Below are 24,586 nucleotides of genomic sequence, written 5' to 3'. Positions count from 1 at the left end.
CTTGAGGTCCCACAGCAGTGCTCACATTAAGGAACCTGTTTCAGTATTCTCCATAACTGTACCCTTCTCCCCTCGTAGGTTCAATAAACTGAAACTGAAGCTGAAAGCATATCTATTCCTCACAGAAGCGGTTGTGGTGTGGAAGGAGTCATTACCTTTCCTGACATTCCATTACATCCCACTGGTGCAGCTACTTCAGTGACTTCAGCCTGTGCTCGTCCGCACTGCACGTTCGCGTTTGCGAACCACGCGGAGATGGTATCAGTAGCCTGGCTCACCTCCTGGACAGCGTGGTTCTGCGCGTGGCCGTGTGGGTGGTGGCGCTGGTTGCCTGCCTCGGAAACCTGCTCGTGCTCGTCGGGAGGCTAGTGCTGCGCGAGCCCAACGCGGTGCACTCCTTTTACATCAAGAACCTGGCACTGGCCGACCTCATCATGGGCGTATACCTTTTCGTCATTGCCTCGCACGACGTGGCGTTCCGAGGAGAGTACATCCGATACGACTACCGCTGGCGGCGCTCCGTCGGCTGCAGCGTCTCTGGGTTCCTGTCGACGGTAAGGACACCATCTGATTTTCAATCCATTGATTCATTTATTAAGCGTGTTTATCAATTTTATTGTGATAGCGATCATATGAACAGTCTCAATGGATTTTTGCCGTCACCGTTGGCGTCGCCGTCATGTCCCGTATAGAGTCCAAATTGATTAGACCCCTCGCGCATCTTACAATCTACTCAAGGGTAAAAGCGCATGGTGGGGGGTGACGAATGTGGCTGAAGCAGAGATCAAGTGAAAGCAAATGTCTCACCCGTCTTTAACGAGCACGAAAAGAGGCAAGGAAAGGGGTTGCTCGAGCAGCAACTCTCAACTTTGATTTTACTGGTGCGGTCGCGATAGCATGCGTCCATGCTATCTCGCTACCTAGGCAGCCGTGAGTGGCAGCTCGTATACCCTTCCACGTTCCACGCCCTCGATGCGAAGACACTGTGCGTAAATTGTCCCTGGAGCAGATGTGTTCCTATACTACAGCGTTTTGTTGAAATGCGTGAGATTAGTTCCAAAAGTGTTTGTTCCCAGTCTAACTCCTTATACCATTACAATTTCTTACTATCTCCTTTATTGATCAACTGTTACGGGGAAGCTGGCTTATATTCCAAGTTCTCTGTCGTGTTCGGTAGGTTTTCAAGTGCACAAGTTCACCAACTCCGCTGTGTTCTTTCGTGCAGGTCAGCAGCGAGGCGTCGGTGTTCACCCTGACGGTGATCACGGTCGATCGGTTTGCGTCCATCGTGTACCCGCTCTCTCTGAAGCGTCGCACATTTCGGTTCGCGTGGATGTGTATGCTCTGCGTATGGCTGATGACCCTGTTGCTCGCCGCCGTGCCCATGATGCGACCCGACTACTACGGTGAAGAGTTCTACGGAAGCAACGGCGTGTGCCTGCCTCTCCACATTCACGACCCCGACTCCAAGGGTGAGTGAAGCATGTGAAAGTTTCGTCCCGTATAGTGAACGATAGAAAGGGAATCGAAGGATTCATTTTTTCTTCGTTACATGCAAACTTCCTGAAAAGCAACGATGTTTAAGATCAAGGAATGTATAAGAGAAGCTATTTGAGGTATTTTAACTGAATGCAGTCTGAATGTATACCTTTTAACTTAATGCAGTTTTTTAACTGAAGTGCGACATCAATTATGAAGAAATAAAGAGGCGAAAGGACTACTTGCTGCCAGCAAGGACCAAGCCTGCTTTACCGATTGAGCTGCAGTGGTGGTCGTCCTATCGCACACTTTATAGGATGTTACTTTGCATGTAAACTTGGAAGTGTTAGCGTCGATAGTAGCCACATTTATAAGATATACACGCAATGTAAGATCCAATAAAGTTGATAGGAAGAAAACAACCGTTGTTACTCAATTGGCAGAGAATCGGCACGTAATCAATAGGAATCTGGTTTGGTCCATACCGACGTCAAGGTGTGTTTCGTTCACTTTATTATGTATAATTATCAGCTTTATTACAGATGAAAGACTACAAACAAAATCGCCTATGCCTTCAGAAGGCAGCTTCATTTTTGTTGGTTTTCATTTTGGGCAATTTCGTGAGTCATGGTTAACTCTGCTTAGTAGTATAGTGATGTGCTGGGATTTTCGGTTCATACCGTCTGACAGCCCGTAAAAGTGTAAACCATATAACACAACACCCAAAAATGAAAGAGGGAGCTGAGCAAACAAAAGAGAAAGGGAGTGCTATGCACTTGTTACTGGGCCAGTTTTAAGAAATGAACAGCTCTGTCTGTCTTCACTTCTTTCGTCCACGTAATTGCGCCATAAGGTTAGTTTAGTGAGACAGCCGGAATCAGCCCATGGCTGCCGAAAACTGCAGGCTTTTGCAATTTTCTTAGCAACAATCACACTGTCATGCACTGTGGGTGAGAAAGTCTCGAAATCATCGTCTCTTGAAGCGGACACCGGTGTCACTGAGGCATCGGTGTATCAGGCTGGAGAAGGCATTTCTTCGACAAAATGCTTTGACGTACACTCCATTTCTCTGCATAACACAAGCTCTATGATGTTCAAGTTGGCTAACGATGTGCGAGCGCATTTATTTCTACCCCTGCGAACGTCTTGCCCTGGTTTTCTCAAAGAATCTTCAGACCATCTGTCACTTCATGAAGTTGAGCAATGCGATGCCCATTCACTGAAAAAGGCACTACAAGTTTACAGAATGCACCGAGGAAAGTCCATAAGATAATATTGACCCACAGGCATTCCAATCGATTTTCGGGAGGGAAAGTCTACTGAAGTGAAAATCACCATAGACAAACTGGTTTATTAACGGCGAGTGATTTGCATACATCATTCACGGCTAACGGTACGCGGATCTCCGGAGATCTTCAGCGCGCTTTCTATATTGTGCGATGCTCCTACATATTGAAAGCTGCCCTCGAGATGCGCATGAAATAATACCCTTTTCCGTACCCCCTGAAGATGTAGAATAAAACATAAAAAAGTAAGAAAAGAAACGCCGGAATCACCTTGCGTTTGGTTTATAGTGAACTTTCTATAGACCCTTTCAAGGTTTACAAGCACAGCGCCTTGATTACTTCCGGTTTTGTTCACCTATGTGGTTTAATAGCATTGGGGGACCACAAGAGCTTTAAAACACAGCCCAATAATTTTCTAAAGTTTTCTTCTTTTATTTGGCAAAATATATTCAAATAAATGTTGTTTTCAGCTACATAAAAACAATAAAAAATTTCTCGTACTTCACGCACGTTTCTTTTATGTGAAAAACGAGAAAGAGACTTTCCTTACGTTTGAAAAGAAATTGAAAACATGCTTTCGGTTTCAACGTTAAGAGCTGGTACATGAGGGGGCAGGAAGTTTTTTTTTTTTTTTTTTTTGGTACAACGCTTGCGACCTTGTCACCGTCTATAGTTCGGCTCTACAGCGTGGCGGGAAACGCAGAGGTGGACACGCGCCGCAGTTTCCAAGAGAAATAATTATCTAAGGGTGTCAGGTTCTGCATTGTCGACACTTGCGGTGGGTATAGCCGAAACGCAAAGGCGTAACAACTGTACCAGTTGTTAGTTTACGCTTGTCCTGTCTATACCTGCGCGTTGTTTTCGAGCGTACTTGTTCGCGCTTCAGTGGCGCGCTGCAGGTATCGAGCTGCTTGCCATTCTTAATGTGACGTTCAAATTTCTCGCTTTAGCATTCATTGATTAAGGGAACCGGGTAATCTCTTTAGCCAATAAGTATTTCAGGCGAAGTTTGTGTACATTTTTCTCCGTTACCATATAAGATACAGTAATTATTCTAGTATTGTCGTGTTCATAAGCCATTTCTCTTTTCAATGAAGAAGATTTAGCACTGAAAGTTGAAACGCTCATTTTAGGATTTTTTTTTACTTCAGGTACCCGATAAGACCTTGGTAACAGCTATTATATATGTTGAAAAGGTGTACCTCTTCACACCGCCTCATTTCTACTTCAGCACATGTCCCACTGCGGCGGTCTAGTGGTTACGATACTCGGCTGCTCATCTGCAGGTCGCATGATCGAATCCTGGCTGCGGCGGCAGCATTTTCAATGGAGGCGAAAATGATATAGGCTCGTGTGCTCAGATTTGGGTGCACGTTAAAAAACCCCAGGTGGTCAAAATTTCCGGAGCCATTCACTATGGCGTCTCTCATAATCATATGGTTGTTTAGAGACGTTAAACCCCACATATCAATCAATCAAAATCAATACTTCAGCACATTCCTATTACGTCATCAAAATAATGGCCGAAAGCTATGTTTCTAAATAAAGTAGTTCCTGAGATAAAGGAACATAAATACAAGAACAGCATATCATGAGATGATCGTAAATAAAGTAGTTCCTGAGATAAAGGGACATAAATACAAGAACAGCATATCTTGAGATAATCGCATTTAAAGTTGAAAATATGCATTATTTCAAAAATTACAATGAGATAGCAGCATATTAATGGCCTTGTTTTATAGGCACCAGCCAGATACTCAACACCAATATGCAATGGAATGGAAAAACTTTATCACTAATACCACTTATTTTTGTGTTCAAACGTCTTGCCTGCTGAGCCTCCTTAGTCGACTGCTGTGCAGTCCCGTCGGTAAAGTACTATTGACGCAGGTCAAAAGTGCGAGGCCCTGCACTGTTCAGTGCCGTGACGAAATTCCAATGTAGTTCGGCATATTCTCGTGGGCAACAGTGCCATAATCAAACGTGAACACAGCATCAAGAGTGTATATTTTCCGTGTTTGGTGTCCAAGAAAAACGTGTTTTTTTTTTCTTTTTGGAGAGTGCTCCCAGATGCAACTACTCATTATGATTTCGAGTTTTCCGATAGAGAAATTTACTAAGTAATTCTGGATTAGCTGAACCCGGATAATTTGGCTTAAGACCCTCATGAGCAGATGCTGGAAGGTGTTCTTTATGAATGAATGGCTAACCATTTAACTGGGCTTTGTAGAATGAGCACCAAGTCTGAGCTGCCTTCTGGCCAAGGCCACAAGAGGGATTAATATTATTTGATGTCATATATAAATATTGACCCGGACAGTTCTTCACATTTGCTTAAAGTTGGGTCTAATCACTTTAATGGCGAAATAATAATAGTTTTCGTGCTTGTCAATAGTACCACCCGTAAGACGTCCGCGAACAGATATATTTTCCTAACCAAAAGCTTTATGTACCAGTGTTTCTTTCATTTTCGCAGTTCTGGGTTCATTCTTTTTTGAATAAGCTAAATGCACACTACCTTGCTAACTGTAGCCTCTCCAATTGGCTATGATGCTTCAACTTCAAGGATTACCTTTCTACGTAAAAAATGGAGCATTGCAGGGCACCACACAAGTTTTGAAATGTCATATATAGAAAAAAGAAAAGCGCTCTGCGACACATGACACATTCTGGTACAGAAAACGCTAGCGATTACAAATGACAGAAAAATAATTTTTCAATATTTTTTCTTACCCTATTTCCTTAATCTTGAAAAACGAGGTTAAGGGCATAGAACATTAGCTGCTGTTAGAGAGGCTCCCGTTGTGTTGATCATTACAGTCAGCCGGTGTTCCAAGAATTTTTTTTTTTACTTTTGTTTTCTCATTTCGCGTGATGGCGGTGCCAAAGAACGACTCCACTATCACTGGCGTTGTGACCTGATAACAGGTTTCGCTGCTAAATTCCGACATGCATCGTTAATTTTCGCGAGCAAGCCCAATAGCAAGATAACAAGCGCATTCCATCTTCGATGGCAGGAATGGCTGGCAGACTGGCCGAAAGCTTCACATCTTTGTGTTGGCATATCCGAAAGCCAATATCTTCTAGTAAATGTTTGTTTATTGCCTATCGACAGATCTGGATGTGCAGAATACTTCTGTTTTGATTTTTTTCGATGGAGTAGTTCAATGCAACCGTATCTTTGTCGCTGTTGCCCCTTAAAAGCTGTTTGCCAAAGTGCTTTGCCCGGTCACCCCTGGGGACCTATTACAGATGTGTCCATCTAGTGTACATTGCCACTTCGAGTTCAAGTTATTTATTGGTTCAAGTTTTTATCAGTCCATGAAAATACTCAACACTTGTTATAACCATAGCCACTGGCTAGTATGAGGGGTCTAGTAAGGGGACTTCGGCTGAATGCATTCAGTTACTCGAAAAAGCGGCGATCCGTGACGTCGTGGTGCTGTTGACGACGTCGACAGCACATTTCCATTGTAAAGAAAAAGAAAGTGGGTGAATTTTACAGTAACAGGAGCCTGAAACAAACTCTACAAGCCTGCCGTAGGAACGCGTCCAGAGTTAACTCGATCGCCCGACATGTGCATTTAGAGCTACATCTCAGCTAGGGGACGGATTTTGTTGCGCTGAACTGCATTCCAGTTTTCTCATGTGTGTCGAGAGTTCTGAAAGCTTCGTGAAATCAAAATAACGTTTCGGAAGAAAACAAAAAAACAGAAGCAGGGGGCGTGTAGTTGGCGTAACTACAGCCAGTCAGTGGTGGTCAAAGTAGACAGTCCACAAGGTCGACACATCAAAAATCCTTCCCCTGTTCTGGAAAATAAAATGCGATTTATGCTCTCTATATCTGCATGCTCACAAAAATCTGCATGTTCGCAGTTTGTTACTGCTAATAATCATGACTCACCTGTAACTGAAGTTCGTTCCAGCGTGCCTCAAGGATCAGTACTAGGACCACTTCTATTTCTAATCTATATTAATGACTTGCCTTCTACATTGACATCTCATGTTCATTTATTTGCTGACGATTGCGTAATTTACCGTGAAATAATCAGTACTGGCGTTTCTAATGCTCTTCAATCAGATCTAAACCTTATAAGAGATTGGTGTAATACCTGGCGAATGCAGCTAAATATTAACAAATGTAAAATTTAACGTGTTCATAGAAACTCTACCACCCTTCCATTCTACCATATGAATAATATTCCCTTAGACCCTGTGAATTCATATAAATACTTAGGCGTTCATATAACTTCAAACCTAACCTGGTCTCTTCATATTGAATACATAAGCAGTAGAGCTAACAGCCCGCTTGGCTACTTACGTCACAAATTTTCTAACGACCCGTCATCTTTTAAATTACTACTTTATCAGTCTTTAGTGCGCCCGAAACTAGAGTACGCCGCAGCAGTGTGGGACCCACGCAACGAAAACCTCAACTTCTCTCTAGAACTCCTTCAAAACAATTCTGTTCGTTTCATTTTTTCCAAATATATCCGCACTTCCAGCTTATCTTCAATGAAAGCTAACCTACATCTTCCATCACTAGCATCACGGAGAAAAATATCTCGCTTAACTCTGTTTCATAAGTTATACCATCGCCCATTTTTTCATAATAACTTCATTTCACAGCCACATTACTTATCCCACCATGTAGACCATCGCTTCAAAGTCGGAATTCAAGCAGGAAACGCCAACACCTTTAATTATTCATTTTTCCCTAGAACATATCGACAATGGAACCACCTTCCCAATGACATAGTCACCATCATTGATAATAAACTTTTTCGAAAGGCTATAGCTAACATTGTTTAACTTGGAATTCATGGCACCTTATTATTGCTGTAAAGTTGTATAAACAGGAATAACGACATGTTACTTTGTTAGTTTTTAATATTTTTGCAAAGCATTTCCTTGCTACATTGTATGTACTGATATTTCTAGTCGTTTGTTTTATTGAACTGTTGTGTAACGTTCTTGTTCTGTTATTTACTACCCAAATTTGCATCATTTTCTGCTCACTACTCCCCTCTGTAATGCCCTCGGGCCTTGAGAGTACAATAAATAAATAAATAAATAAATAAATAAATAAAAAAGCAGCTCCACGTGTCGCAATCTTCTCGCTTCGGTAACTGATAACTCGTGTCAATCTTGTTTCGCTGTGACTGCACATGCTCACCGCGAAACATGTACGTCGGCAGCCTACTTACCTAGTCCGTGCGCAACTAAATCGGCGTTTAATTTCTTGCCAGCCTATTATAATATTATTCCCATGAAATGTCCAACAAATTCGGTAGCCATGCTAGAGCTCCTCTCTTTTTTTGGACAGACTTGAAATAGGCGCAAATGGTCGAGCAAGCACCCCTCCCACTTTCAAAACACCCGAAAACCTTTCCATCAAAATATCAAGTGCTTCGCATTCCACGCTTGAGCAGCCGTTTCGATAAACATTTTGACTCCTTGATTTACCGGTAGAGTCATATCTAATGCACTGGATTTGTTAGGAGGATTTGCATGCACGCTGGGCTCTCCTGAGTCCTCAATATCGCCTGCGGTCTCTGGTGGCACGTCAGGAGACCTCCTAGTGTGCGGTCAAGTGCACGCACTTTGCCTATGCGTCCGACGCTCAGCAGTCGTTTGACGAGTTTGATAGAAACAAAAAGGAATAAAAACAGCGAATGAATAAAGCATTTTGTTCGAAAGATGGATGGTCATTTTCTTTATTTTTAGCGGCCCTCCTGCCGACGTCTTGAATTTCTATTTGAAACTGAGCAATTGCACTCCCCCCTCCCCCATCTTCCCTTGAATCTTTGTCAGATTAGCGTTCACTGTAGGGGGAGGACGCTTGCTTGGCCCTTTTCCGACCCCTCCGAGTTTGTGATGTCGTCCTTACGCGCAACAGTGGAAGCAAGACTTCAGCCGATAGGCTGAGCAGTAGTTTCAAGCTCCATGTTATTGCCGCAAGGAGGTGGGTATACTGTGCATCATTGTATCAGTTTTTGAAAAGCCCAGTCGCATCGTAAAGAAAGTTAAATACCGATGTCGTTCACCCATGAATAACAGAAGTACATGGGAGTGTTGCAGTTATTCCATATGGTAGGTCGAGCGGTCTTAAAAATGTAGCATGGTGATATAGGGTGAGGGTTGTGTTCTCAGCATCAATTAAGCTTAGTCGTGTTTGTTCAACAGTTCGAAAGAGGTCACAGGGTACGTAGTGACCAAAGGAAAATGCTTTCAGAGGCGCACAATCAGTCGTTCTGTTAATTGTTGAGTTATATCTGTTAACCTTGTTAATCCCTCCTTAATGTGTGCACATTGTGCATCTGCTGCTTGGGGTCGATGTATTGATACGATATAGGATTAGAGCCGCCTTATCTCGCCTACAATTGTTAGCCACGCAATCGCAAACCTGAAAAGTTCATTTGTGCTGAACAGCACGGATATTTGCTACCGTTACCTTAATCAGACCACGCGAGAAATCTCGGGGACATGTCATACGGCACTAAATGCCGCACTCTGCAAGTCTCTGTTGCCAGCCAAGAAATTAAACTTCTTTGACCGATTGTGAGTACGTCAGTTCATTGTTTGCCTTTTTTTGTGCCTCTATATGGCATGCGTGAAGCACTTTCTTGTTTGTCTTTTGTTTCACACATGCCAAAAACTTTCACGTGCGAGTGAGTGCTTTAGGTGTGTGCTTTTTTGTTCCAACCTCTATTTGTTAGGTTAACGAATGTCGGTAGGCGGTGATTGTTACCTGTAAATCAATCGACTCACACACTGTCTAGTAACTATTAGGTGTTTTATCCAATACCGACTATACTTTATGACGTACTCTTCAAATATTAAACCTAAAGTTCTAATCCACAAGAAAGTTGATGATTGATTGATTGATTGATTGCTATGTGGGCTTTAACGTACCGAAATCACCATATGATAATGAAAGACGCCGTAGTGCAGTCAGTGTCAGTAATAGACGTTCATTAAATTAATCCGTGCTTTGAAGACCGCTCCTGCAATTCTTAAACAATCGAAATCCAAAAGAAATGCAAGAAGTGGAAACTGAAAGGTTCGAGAAGGAGACGAGGCCTTTCATCTTGGAGTTGACTTAGGGGAATGCACAACAGACTCTGCGAGTTCAGGTCTCAGAAAACAGCACGTGGTATGCTTAGAACGCAGTGAGCAATGGAAAAAAATATGGTAGGTGTAACGTTAAGAGACGAGAAGAGAGTAGAGTGGATCAGAGAACAAACAGGGGTTAAGGATGTCATTGTTGAAATCAAGAAGAGAAAATGGACATGGGCCAGGCATGTAGCGCGTAGACAGAATAACCACTGGTCATTAAGGGTAACTGGATTCCCAGAAAAGGCAAGCGGATTAGGGAGAGACAGAAGGTAAGGTGGGCAGATGAGATTAAGAAGTTTGCGGGGATAAATTAGCAGCAGCAAGTACAGGACCGAGTTAACTGGCGTAACATGGCAGAAGCCTTCGTCCTGCAGTGGACATAGTTGGGACGATGATTATTATTATTATTATTATTATTATTATTATTATTATTATTAATAATATTATTATTATTAATATTATTATTATTATTATTATTATTATTATTATTATTATTATTATTATTATTATTATTGTTATTATTATTATTATTATTATGCTTAGAACTGTCTAAAAATTGTTGGAGAGTGCCTAGTTGGACCCATGGTGATACGGTATGAAGCTCTGAGCCTACGCGAGCGAGCCGGAAGCAGTTGGCTTACAAGAAAGTGCCGACAAGTGGCTTCACAAGCTTAATACATGCCGGAAAATTTGCTGTGCCAAACAAAAAGAAAAAAAATTGCTGCAAGGAATCGCCGGAAACTTGTCGGTTCACCCTGTAGCTTTTTTTTTTCAAGGATCATGCTTCCTTTATCGCTGACCGAATTAAAGGTGTGCTTACCTGTCATCTATTTTGAACCACAACAAAAATCGCAGCACTCTCTCGAGTTGTCGCACCTATAAGCCACACAGAGCACCTTGTGTACTTTTCGTGGTTTTTCCTGTCTTTTTGGGCGCGTTTCCACTCTCACACACCAGATATTTCACCTTCAAGGCATACCAGAAAAATTCTACACGTATAGCCGCGACCACGTTTGTGTGGAGTGCTCGAGCAGCTGGTTTTTACTCTGTGGGTCGAAACCTTGAGGCAGTTTTGGGCTCTGAATGATGTATCAGGAGCATGCACGCCCTAGCTCCCAGGCTGATCACGTGAGAGCCTGATACTGCGCGATGGTTTCACCCCGCAGAGCAAACACCCGCCGTTCGCGTGCTCGACACAGACGAGGCCACGGCTGTACACACACATTGAAAGTGGCCGGGCCAGATGAACGGAACAGCAGCGAAAAAGATAAGAACGAGAGCGCCGCCCATCGATGTGACAAATTAAGTGTGTGGACGAATCTATACGGTGTTAAAGAGAAAGAAGTATAGCCAAGAAAACGTTTTTGTTTTGCTAATTCTCGCATCTATTTATTTGCGCAAAGGTTGTAAATATAAAACCACATTTGCAAAAACTGCTGAATTAATTTTTGCCTGCTACCATAGCCACAGGGACGCTTTATTTTTGGTATCGAAACTAGTCCGAGTGTCCATACGCTGAAATTGGACGCGCGGACACGTGAAGTAGTACAAGTGCACCATTCCACACGCTGATCTATGCGCTAGCAAAAACATGCACGACGCCGAGGCAATTCCACCTGATAACAGCGTTGAAGGGACGGGTCCTCCGCAATCAGTTCTGCGGGACCACATCACCGAGGCCACAGGACAGAAGATAGTCTGCATAGGGTTTTATGCAATAAACCTCTAAACCTCAATTATTTTAAACTTCATAGACGACGCCGAAGAGAAGATTATGTGATGACCTTCTTTCAATATGAAGTTCTCAAATAGGGGCCCTAATAACTTTGGGGCCCCAAAGAAATAGTATTGAGGCCACTGCGCTTAAGTGAGACCCAAACGAAGTTTGTGTTTTGCTTTGGTGAACCTATTTCTCGAATATAAGGGGAGCCACAAAGGTGGTCGCAAGAGCTCTTGCGTCAAACAAACATCCCAGCAGCTACTGAAGTGACAGCCGGCCTTCAGCCAATACTAGAGGGACCTTGAATAGAAGGAATATCTAAAGCGCCTAAAATTGCGTTTGAAAACTCTTATATTTTCCTTGACCGAACGCCAGCTTACGCTAAGCGCTTTGGGGCCCCAGACTCATTATGTCAGCGCAGAGACGCTTAGGCATTCAAAAATATTTTATCGGCCGGGGTTTCGCATCCTGAGAAGTGTAGATTTATGATGACAAATGCAACAGTGATAAGCCATTGTTTAAAATATCAAGATAATAAAAAGGGCTGAATAACTCATCAAAGCATAAACAAACAGTCGCGTTAACAAAACGCTAGAATAACAAAAAATACAGATCAATTATACCAGAAAGCAAAGGAAGTTGAGCGAGAAGAACGCTGGGAAAAGAACTTTTTACGCGAAAAAAAAAAGATGCGTGCCAGTGTTCTATCATTTAACATTTAGGAATGACATGTGCTTACTGCAAGTTCTGTATAACTTTCTTTAACGTTGATAGCAATATATGGCTCAACGCCAGTGACGGGACTCTACTGTCGAAACAGTGTTCTTGGTAGCATAGGGTTTAGAGATAAGTACTTCCACTGCTGCATTTTGACACAGTGATTCTCTTTCACTTTCGTTGCCAGGCCTTTGTTTTTACGGACGAAGCTCTCTAATCCGTGGGTCGTGCATCCACGATGTATGTAGAAGGAGTAGTAGTAGTAGTAGGTAGCCACCTCTCGTATAGTCCTTGGAATATCCGCTGTATGGCGGTACTTGTATATGATGAATATACAATGAAAATATGCGAGATGGTGGTACTTGGAGTGATCACTAGATGGGCTGACGGACGCACGTGCGGATGCAGGCACGCACAGTCAGACAGACAGACAGATGCAAAAACGGACGGATAGAGAGACAGACGGACGCACGGATGGATGGACATACGCATGGACGGACAGATGGATGGACGGACGAACGACCGCATAGACAGACAGACAGACAGACAGACAGACAGACAGACAGACAGACAGACAGACAGACAGGCAGGCAGGCAGGCAGGCTCTTGGACGGACGGATGGACCGACGAACGGACTATGGACTGACGTACGGACGGATAAATAGACAGACGCGCGGACGGTCGAACAAACGGATGCCCGGATGGACGCATGGACAGATGGAAGCACGGACTGACTGATAGACTCTTCGCCCCACCCATCATGATTTACTCCGTGGATATGCCGTGATCTTTTAAATATTTGCATCCCGTCGTGCATTCTCAGCATTTAGAACAGATCACTTTTAGAATTCAATGCAGCATGCCTCACAAGGATGATGCACGTGCTGGAAGAACAATGGGAAGCGAGACTTGGTTTGGCGTTTACTTGAGCAAACAATTGAAACGCAAGGACACGGGAGGCGGGTTGGGTTTCATGTAAATTTCATCACAGGCAACCGAACCGAAAGAGCGTTTCCACTCTGCGTGTGGTCGAGCGTTGCAGGCGCTGGAGAGTGTGAAGCGAGAAAGAAGTGTGTTGCGAGCGGGTGGTGGTGGTGGTAGTGGTTAGAAGATGAGAAAAGGCGCCTGATTTCTGCAACCCGGTCGGGAGCACAGCACGGTGCCTTGGGCGGAGGAGCCGGCAGTTGCGGGTGCTGCGGCGAGCATGCTGCGGGTGAGGGGCAAAATGACGTCACAGCACACCTGCGAGGAAAGCGTGGCATCAACGTGAGTCTAAGAGCTCCTGCGCATCTAAAAAGTGTTACCTAAATTATAAGGAAAATATGCATGTGTGAAGGATGAGGGCTACATTGCAACAACTTGGAAAGGGGCTGAACGCAATAGAAAGGGAGGGTAGCCCTCGGAAAAGCTTTTTATGCTTCTTTCTTCTGTGATGAAGGTCTTGTAGCTTACGATATACCATCACGATTCAAGGATGACGCGTATTGAAGCGCATCGGCAGATGCGAACGAAACAGTGGGTAATGGGCTCGAATAAACGAGCTCAGCCATAAAATTCGTGGTATAACTTCGCAAAAAACTGGACCAGATGGTCCAACTTATCACTATTTTGCAGCCATAAAAAAAAACGAATGTGAAATGATTGATTTTGTTCAATTGTAAAGTGCAACGTAATTGATAGCGAAACTAGGGCACCTTGACCGTTTCTATCTATCTATCTATCTATCTATCTATCTATCTATCTATCTATCTATCTATCTATCTATCTATCTATCTATCTATCTATCTATCTATCTATCTATCTATCTATCTATCTATCTATCTATCTATCTCTATCGAACCGCCTACGTTGGAGCGCTTTTGTAGTCATCGTAACATGGGGTGTACCAAAATTGCATACGGGACGTGAATACGTTGCTGAGTACATCACGAAAACAATCATAGGTCACGATGTGAGTAATGTGGATTGTCTGCCGCGTGCGTCTAAAACCCTTTCCACCAGCCGCCTTATGCTTATGCACATACTCGCATGAATCGAACCCGGGTATTCGGCATGTCAGCCCAGAATTCTACCATAGGACCAGGCGAGTGCTTCAAACTTCTCGACTAAAGGACTCTCCCACCAACTACGGGTCGGGCCAATGCAACTTTTTGTTGCAATGTTGACGATATGCTTTAAAATAATGTAATAGACACTGAACATGCAAGCTACATATAGTTTGCACTAACGTCACTGAAATCATCATGCTGAAACAAGGCATCCATGGCTTGTGACGTCGAGTTGATGTTACCATTGCAGCATCTCCCATATTTTGGTTGTTGTTGACGCACAGAGGCCAATAACAACTGCTCCTAAACTAACTGATCTTAAGCGAACTGCTTATTGCTCTTAAATTAGATTCATAGACACTAGCATGTCTTTGGAAGTTTCTTTCAAATTGCCAGCCGTTTACAGTAGACAACAATCTCCAGTCTCCACTATGGTGCAATACCGCCGGTGTACCGCAAGGTAGATTAAGCCGCTACAATTCCTGTTATACATCAATGACCTCCCTAATAACCTAGCTTCGCGTGTGCGACTCTTAGAAAATGAGTGCATTTTATTCCTTTTCCAGTTCAGATGACCATCACATTAAACAGAACGATCTCGTGCTTAATTGCTGTTGGTGTAAAGCTTGGTTCATTACTATGAAGTCATCTAAATGCAAGGTCATCTTTTTTACCCGAAAACACTGAGTTCACAATTTTTCTTGCAACATAAATCACAACCTGATTTTTTGTACCACTAAATACAATTACTCAGGAATTCTTCTTACGTCACAATTATATGTGCTAATGCGTCAAAGTCACTGGGGTACTTACGTTGATCTCTGCGAAATTATCCTGCGTATTCTTAAATTTATACTATGCAACTAGTTTTCCTACCATTTGCATCAAGCAAGGGTGGAAAATTCGAAAGTCCTGAATAAGCTTCGAGCTACTTTCTATAATTTAGTAGAAGAACAACCTATACCACAGATTTATTCAAACTAAAGACTGTGAGCTATTTCGCAAATTTAAATCAAGCCGTAATCACTTGGAATAAGGTAATAAATAAAGCTAGGCGTAGCTACTTTGCAAACTATCTCAGCGCTGCTACTGTATGCTCTGAGCTTATGTGGAAAAGGCTAAACACTGTCTTAAAAGTAAACGCCACTCCTGAAAACATTACGAAATTAGGGATAAATGGGTAAAGAGCTCTCAGGTACACTGCTTGCAAACGCTTTTAATAAGCAATTTGTTAGCGTCTCCTCGGGCAATAAAATGTAAGTAGTGTTCCTTGCATTACAAACACAATTTTTTGAACCCTGTAAAGGAGCCTAAAGTAATTGATATAAGTCATCACCTAAATACGATTACCTAAATACCACAAAACCTACAAAGCATGTATTTAATCTTCTAGCCCCTCTTCTTTCTTACATTTTTCAACTTATGTCTTTCCCGCGGAATGCAAGTTGCACGTGTGACAGTGTTATTTAAATAAGGTAATAAAATGAAATGGGTATCTATCGCCCTATATCTATTCTTCCGGTATTTTCAAAATTACCTGATAAAATAATTTTGAATCGATTTACTGAATGTGAAGGAAAACATAACTTTATAGTACCGTTCCGATTTGGTTTGCGCAAAGGTCTTAGCACTAAACTGGCGTTATTGGCTCGAAAAGACCTAGTAATAACAGCATTTAACGAAAGTAAATAATCCTAGCAATTTTTAGAGAGTTTGCCAAAGCATTTGATCTTATAAATCATACCCTTTTATTAGAGAAACTGTTATGCTAAACCTACCACAGCAAAGTGGCATACCTAATGAAATACTACCTACAACATCGTATCCAGCGAGTCGGCATAAACCAGGATCTCTCTAGTGCACTCGTCGTGTCTTCAGATGTGCCACAAGGCAGTATCTTAGGCCATTTCTTCTTTTAATCTCTATATTATAGATGTATTAACATAAACATTCGGGCAAAATATTTATTTCAGGCTGATGATACTAGAATATTTTTATTGGAGAATTAGTTGATGAATTCATAGATGAAGCCAACTTAACCTTACAAAAAAGTTAGACAAATGAGCAAGTCAAAACAGTTTCAAATAAAAACAAGTAAAACAAAAACAACGTTGTTTCGCAGCCGCAGCCAGGATTTGATCCCACGACCTGCAGGTCAGTAGCCACTAGACCGCTGCGGGGAAGCTCAACAGTTGGTTTCAGTCCAGACTTAAATTACTGCCAATTAGTTTGGGGCACCACTACTCAAGGAAATCTACACAGAATACACGTCTTACACAAAGAGTTCCTACGCATGATTGAAAACGCCTTAAGTCATTTCCACACACGCGAGTATTTTTTTTAAATATTGTATACACTGTAATAAAAATTACTATGAGGTCGGAGTAAAACGCTTTTCTTCTAGTGACCGTCCTACTCGGAGTAATATTTGCTCTGGACGTCCGGAGAAAAACTTTTGCTCGGCTCGCCAGAAGAGTTAAGTGGCACACCCGAAACACCTTCAAAAAATATTTCACTGTGGCCGACCGGAGCAATCGCGTGGCACCACCGAAATACTTTCTACTGGCATTTTCCTCCAGCTGGTCGGACAGATTACGTGGTACCTCCGGAGCATTTTTCGCAGGTTTTTCGCTCCGGCTATCCCGAGCTTTTGTGTGGTATTTCCGGACTGTTTTACGAATGCACTTACTTCGTCTGGACAGAATTACAGTAAGGTGGACCAGGACCTTTTTAAGGTGTTTACTCCGCTACTTAATTATTGTATGCTGATAGTTTCACGCATTGGTTACACGAAGAAAGTCCCTCTTATGCTAGCACTGCTGAAGTATTGTGTATTTTTTCCACGGAGCTCTAGCAAATGAAATCGAAAGAAACCCTGGAGTTCTTTTAGATGCGGAGCATCTAATACTCGAGGCTTGTAGTGCGGCGCCGTCCGCAAGCTTCCTCCTCCTCCTTCCACCATCTGTGCATCCCTTCCTCCTCTACACACCGCGCGCTCTTCACTCCTCCACCATCTGTGCACCCTTCCTCCTCTACACACCGCGTGCGCTTCTCCTCTTCACGAACATTCGCTAGCTGTATAATGTAGCGCGCATGCGCCGTCACGCTTCGAGAACATCGGCAGCTGACGCGCGCGCATGCGCCGTCGCGCTTCGAGAATATCGGCAGCTGACGCGCGCGCATGCGCCGTTGCGCTTCTCCCCCTTCTCGAACATTCGACAGCTGACAGTGTATGCGCCGTCGCGCTGTATATATACTCAAGGTCGGTGCTCGCTCACTCAGTTGCCGCTCATCGGTTGGCTTGTACGGCGCGTCGACGTCCGAGGTCGCAATGATCGACGTCCCTTCGACCAGCGCCGGCCAAAGTGTTGGCGGAACCGCAACCAAGTCGTCGTCCGAAGACAAGGCAGCGTGGAGAAGAGCTCGCGACGCCGAACGTCGGCGTCGAGCGGAAGATTCTCAACTTAGAGAACGTGAAGCCGCTGAGAGACGTCAGCGTCGAGCAGCAGCACCGGATTCGGCCGCTTTGAAACGTAAGCGTCGACAAGAGGACCCGGACTTTCGAAAACGGGAAGCCGAGTGCAAGCGTCGGCAACGAGAGGACGATCCCGATGCTGCCCGCAAGCGCAAGCGCGCCGAGGTAGCGGCGTGGCGCGCCAAGCAGTATGCCACGCCCAACGCTCGCTTCAAGCGCGACTTCCTCGACCGAAGCTTCGGCCACACCTGCAAGGTGTGTGATCGTCTTTGGTTCGATAACAACTTAACTCGGATCGGCAACATTCAGAAAAATTCCAAAGCGTTGTCGGTTCTTTGCGATACGTTTGGAAAGGGCACCGACTATGCCGACTACGTCGTGTGTGCTACGTGCAAGCAGTCGTTGATTGCCGGTCGAGTTCCCTCGGCTAGCGTGAGTTACGGCTACCGCTACCCGCCCCGACCCGAACATCTACCCGAGTTGAACGCGGTTGAAGAACGACTCATCGCTCATCGACTCCCGTTCATGAGTATACGACGCTTGACTCACGGCAACGGACAGTACGGAATCAAGGGCCAGATCGTGAACGTTCCCATCCAAGTTCCCACCAATTATATGCTCCGTATCCTCCTCAGTGTTCCCCCGAGGGAAGCTGCGGGCATTTTTTTTTATTTGTTCAAAATAGGCTGCCGATTTTGGACACCAAGCATTTAAGAAAAGGAGACAAAATAAACAAACATGCAGAAAAGCCGCCACGAACAAAACACAATAAGACAGATCACGTGAAATCAACAGCACTCAAGTTTGAAGCGCAGCGTTTCAAAATGAACCCCATATTGCTGCAAAACGATGCACGACAAACGAAGAAAGCGTGGCCACCGAGAATAACTCTTAACCATTCCCGAAGGACCATCCATCATTGATGACGCAAGGGTTGAGCTGATTGCTTCCATTATAATTTAGCAAGAAAAGAATCATACTTGAGAACTGCAAACATACGAGAGATACGGAAACTGAGAACACTCAAGCCACGGACACTATACAGTCTGTGAGTCTATGAGAAGAAGCAACTTCTAAGACTGAACACACCACACACACACACACACACACACACACACACACACACACACACACACACACACACACACACACACACACACACACACACACACACACACACACACACACACACACACACACACGCACGCACACACACACACACACACACACGCACGCACAAACAAACAAACAAACAAAAAAACACACACACACGCACACACACACACACACAGAGGATGAGCGTTCAGTATCAAGTAATCCGGTGTGGGACAGCCGCAACATGATAAAAACACACCTCCCTGACGAGATCAAAGTTCAAAGCAGGCCAACGTTTCTACATATTTATAAATCGATAGCTCTACCTTTGCTTAAACATTCAAAAGCAATTCTTGACTAAAATTATCTTATTTCGGTACTCTTGTAGACGGCATCGGCCATGCCCTTCCCAGTAATTTCTTAATTTTCTCAAATATTAACTTTGATTATAACAGTCGCATTTTATTGCGTGCTCATCGTCATACTTCTAGCAAAGTAGGCCCTTACAGTTTGCATGGTTACGGCCTGGCTTTAAGGAAAGGCGAGCTTTATCTCCTGCCCCGCCACGGTGGTCTATAGGCTAAGGAACACGGCTGCTGACCCACAGGTCGCGGGATCGAATCCCGGCTACGGCGGCTTCATTTCCGATCGAGGCGGAAATGCTGTAAGCCCGTGTGCTCAGATTTGGGTGCACGTTAACGCACCCCAGGTTGTCGAAATTTCCGGAACCCTCCACTACGGCGTCTTGAAGTGCTGAAAGAGCAAGATGATGTATCAAAGTATATTCTGCGCATATAACCATTGTAGGAATAGGAAAGTATGGACCAATACTCAGTTCATAGCTGATGGTTTTTCATTGTATTTTGTGGCGGTACTTTGTGATGCCCTCGTATTTTCTCGAATATGTAAAATGTGAAGAGTCTTGATATGCCAGGTAGGTAAAGGAAATAAAAAGTGAGCGAGGCGTAGTGGAGAGGATTCCTGACATCTGATATCGCGCACACAGGGGTCAATGGTCGAATCGGATTTTTCTTTGTCTTTTGATCGTGTGAATTTTTCGACGTCACTTCCGCGACAAAAATACATCGCTGAAATCTCGATTGACCCCGGCATAAAACAATTGTGTGTTAAAAAGGTATTTAAGAAACGCATAAATGTCATCATAGAACGGCAATGTAAAATCGCACAACTAATTACATCTTTTTTTTTTTCGTAAAGCAACGAATTGTGCCTGTTCATATATCACAAGGATGGAGGTTCTACCGAGTCTCGGCAAAAGCCTAAGAATCAGAATTGGCTCAATCGCAAAGTAATAGGGGTCAATCTAATAGGCCTTGGTTCCGACTGCAGTATAAGCATTTTGCCGCATCTGCCTAATGATAATGAGATCGCCTTCGTAAAAAAGCGAATTTTCGCTGCATGATGTCGCCTAAAGTTATCCTGCCTTTTTTGTTTTTTTAATATCCGAATAAAGGTCGTTGTTAGTTTATTTACAACCCATGAGCTGATCTAGGGTTCTTTTACTGGGAAAAGTGAAGGGTGAAGTGGGTAGAAGGGTGCAAACAGGTGGGGAAAGCAAATGGGTTTTGTGCGTGGAAATTCTCCCATTTTTTTCTTAGAAATGGTGCGCTCTTGTTAGTGCTATTTTCGTACTGTTTTCTTCTCACGCTCTACAGCGCTATTCACAGTCCTCCATGTTCCACAACTCGCTGCTCCTTCCCAGGCTGGGAGTACTCGGCGTTCGTGTTCTGCATCGTAAACAGCGTGGCGTTCGCCTTCATCGCCTACGCCTACCTCACCATGTTCGTCGCAATCACGCATTCCAAGGTGGGCCTACGCTCCACGCAGCAGCTGCAGGATCGAGCCATCGCCAAGCGATTCGCCTTCATCGTGGGCACCGACTTTCTGTGCTGGATGCCAATCGTGTTCATCAAGATCATCGCTATAGCCGGTACGTGAGCCTGTGAACTCCACGACGCCCGAATTGCGTTTTCGCAATCTCATCGCGATCAATTATTGACACCTAAAAGCGCTTCACGGGGATTACTCAAGGGTGTAGGAAGGGGAACAAGAACATCAATCTTAAAAAAAAAGACACTGTGAAACAGCGTATGGAAGCCTGTGCATGAGGTTCCAGGGGCTCTCTCAAGCTGTCGATGATTCTCGCCAGGTTCTCCGCGTGCCAAGGGATGGATGCAGACTTCAGTGGGGTAGCCAGGCTCCTCCATTTTTTATTTTTATTTTGGTGGCGTACAACTTAGAAAATCACACTCAATGACTTATGCCTGCGTGGCCCACACTCCGAATCAAGGATATGTCGCACCCAAAAAATTCTGTCTACGCCCTTGGAAGACATTCCTTAATGACCTTAGTAAGAAAATACAAAAATGGGCATGCATGGCACCATTTGAGCTACCCCCGAAGGATGCTGGTTTGGGACAGTGTTCTCTGCAGAATTACATCGTAAAACGAGACACGATTCTAAAATATCCACAGCTGAACAAGTTATTCTAATAGAAAACAAAAATTACGGCTCACCTTTTTACCCTGATTTCACTAGGTTTAAAGTTCAAAGCACTTGCCCGGACCAACTCTCAGTAGTCTCGTACTGGGCATTGTTGTAATATCTACGGCACATTACCTATTTTTCTGCTAACGAATATGTCTTTACCGTATTCAATGAAGGTTTGTCCACGCGTGCGACAAGACATTGTCTTTTGATGGGAAATATGGCGCGCATAAACTACCCACTGAACGAATTGCACTGCGAAAGCATCGGCCTTGCCAGCTAGACGTTTGTCAGTGTCTCGTGTTACAACCTTTCACACCACCCCAATTTTCCCAAAGTTGCGGCGCCGTTTTGTGATCTTCACCGATTCTTTTTGCAGGAACAAAGATCGACGAGACGTTGTACGCTTGGGTCGCAGTGTTTCTGTTGCCTGTGAACTCGGCTCTTAACCCCGTCTTGTACACACTCACCACGCGAATGTTCAAGCAGCAGCTGAACCGGTTCCTGGAGAACTTGCGCCAGTGTGAGCGGGTACCTTCGTACCGACAGTCCGGCCAGTCGGGCCAGTCGGGCCAGTCGTGGTCGTCCATTCCCACGGTGCGGGGCCAAAAGAAGACGATCGTGACTTCACTTTCCGAAGTGAGATGCTGTCATTACTCACTCATTCGGAGTTCATTGCTTGAGGCCTGCGAAAGCTGCAACAACGTACTGTGGGACAGGGGTCAGAGATGTTTTCCAGAATTACTCTAAATGAATCACGTGTTAGTCCTATACTCGCATATCGTGCTAGCACTACATGCACAATTAAAACTCGTGCCTCATCAGGAGGAAACAAACTCACAAGCTTCCTTGCGCATTGCCCTAATATTACTCAAAGGCGGAAGCATGCATTAAGTTTCGCTGTAAAAAATGAGCCTCCGCCGTCCCCCTCTGATATCTCTCTATATCTCGGCTGGTTCTGCAATGTTTCCATGATTGGAGCTCCTTTGCCGAGGCGACGACGTTATCAGATGACGTTACCATGTGAAGTCTCGTTACAAACTGACGTCCTGATGACGTCATTGACTTCGGCGTTCTGTGACTTCCTGATAATAACAGAGACATGTCGCGTGATGATAACTTTAATGCGTAATTTACGCCAGATTTCACCAAAATTTTAGTGATGTATTTCTATCACCGATATGACGCTGATAAAAGTAACTCATCAAAATGAGAAAAAAAAATACCTTATGAAAAACTACCTCTTCCGGGAGTCGAACCTTTGAATGCTCAGCCCGCGACGATAAGCGCCTAGAGCTCCACCCGCTAAGCTATACGAAGGCTTTTTATATTTATTTCATAGTATTTATTATAATGCATATTTAAAATTGTAGCTTCGACGTAGTGGTAAATTCACTTAGCGACAATGTTTGCAGAACTACTGCACAAGAATTCATAGGCTTACGTTGAGATGTATACTTAGCAAGTCCAGAAAAAGAGGAAAATAGGCACATAGCTACTTTGTTAGAAACGCGCGTGATATATTTCACGCATTCTCTCTTGCTCTCTGCTGCTGTTTTGGAACTCTGGGGCACAGTACTCTTTTGGTGTATAAGACGAAGGAGTAAACGCTCCTTCTGCATTGTGAGCGCTTTGCTAGTGCTATGAAAAGTGGCTTTCACTAATTGCTAGTATTCGGCGATTTCTCCTAAGAGAAAGACTGCAGTGAAATTGGCACCCGCTTCTGAGTAAGGCGCGGGCGTGGCCCGGCAATTAAGCCCACTGGACACGGTACTGGTCACTTCATTATTCCCCGAGACCCACGTGTGTGAGGGACCAACTGTCGTCTGGTGCGCAGTTGCGTAGGTGTGGTCACTGTTTCCTAAAATTTCAAACTCTGGGTATCGGGTGTACCCTCTCCCAATATTTTTACAGTCACCTCGCGAGTCAGTGGTGATGACTCTCGAATGCCGGTGACAGGTTGCAAGTGCAGTGGCCACTTCCGCATTTGTTACCTCTCGCGTTTTTGAAAGTGAGGCTGCCTATTACTGTGTTTTGCTGCCCTACCACGGCCGTGTACTATCCCTCATGATATGAGCGGGAGGCTTCCGCCTATAAGAACACTGTGTTTGCCGCAGAGTGGTGCGCCAGAGATTTGGCTGTTGCTAGACGCTGACCAATATGGTTTTCTCGTGCTATGTTCTTTGGAAAAGGGCGTGCGCCGACGGCATGTCTCAGGACTTCCGGGAGGCGTAAATGGTCTTCGTTTCGTGTAGGTTGTTGAATGAGCAGTAGAGTAGGAACAAGGTGTCCTGATTGTGCTTTTGAATAAATCTTCTATTGATTCGTTAGTTGTGCTTCCCTGAGTTCTTAGCAGGTGCTGGTCATTCATATATGCCAAGTAGGCACTTTTATCGGAAGGTCGTAGGCTCGCTTGCTTATTTAGAGATAAACAACTTCAACAGCCTTTTTGTCGGATTTGCGAAGGTGTAGATAGTGGGTAGAGTTCAGAACACGTCTCGTTACGAAAACACCCTCCAGCCGCAAAGCGTCTTTGCATCGTATGATATGCCACGTTTGTTTGAAACCCCTATCCGGCAGCCTACTTGGTCGCTCAACTTGCCAAGGTGGTCAGGGTTGTGTCTTTAGCGGTGAGCTGCAATCCCTGTCCAGTAGCCTTTGTATCGTCCTTGTCTCGTCATCCGCAGCACAACTAGAAATTTATGTCAATTAGGTCTATAATTCAGTCCTTATCCTGCTCGGAGATGGGTCCGTATGCGAGGAATAGTGCAATATTATAGATCTATACACTTCTGTGTGAGACGATTGTGTACAAAGTCCAAATTTGTGAGGGAACACAGAAGGCAATGACTGCGGTGAGCGTCGGTTTCTACGATTTCTACCGCTTTCTGCGAGTTGGTTTCCATTTCACCTACCCAACCTTGTTTAGTCGAAATCGGGGTGCTGCCGGCATCATACAAGACGCCCTGCACTTGTGCTTATTTTGTAGGTACCATAGTAGACTATATCACACACACAAAAACACTCACTCATATTTCTATTCACATCCTCACAGCAGCCTTCCCAAGCGGTCCGAGATCGCCTGGCGTCGCCTACAGACCCGCACCTTCCCGTGCCCCCTCGTGTTTTCATACATGC

The 24,586-nt window shown here is 44.3% G+C and overlaps 1 protein-coding gene across 4 annotated transcripts in view; it reads left to right on the top strand.

Moving 5' to 3' along the window:
• The window catches only part of LOC142817880 (uncharacterized), a 259,330-nt gene that overhangs the window by 202,919 nt on the left and 31,825 nt on the right, over window positions 1-24,586 (top strand). For all 4 annotated transcript variants that reach the window (XM_075895812.1, XM_075895811.1, XM_075895813.1 and 1 more), the window contains 4 exons: window positions 191-554; window positions 1,226-1,472; window positions 20,663-20,890; window positions 21,828-22,087. In XM_075895812.1, coding sequence (XP_075751927.1) covers window positions 191-554; window positions 1,226-1,472; window positions 20,663-20,890; window positions 21,828-22,087 — 1,099 coding nt within the window. The remainder of the gene's footprint in view (window positions 1-190; window positions 555-1,225; window positions 1,473-20,662; window positions 20,891-21,827; window positions 22,088-24,586) is intronic.

This window comes from Rhipicephalus microplus, chromosome 5 (assembly GCF_043290135.1).
Source record: "Rhipicephalus microplus isolate Deutch F79 chromosome 5, USDA_Rmic, whole genome shotgun sequence".
NCBI classification, from domain to species: domain Eukaryota; kingdom Metazoa; phylum Arthropoda; class Arachnida; order Ixodida; family Ixodidae; genus Rhipicephalus; species Rhipicephalus microplus.
This window is presented reverse-complemented; position numbering and strand designations above follow the sequence as displayed.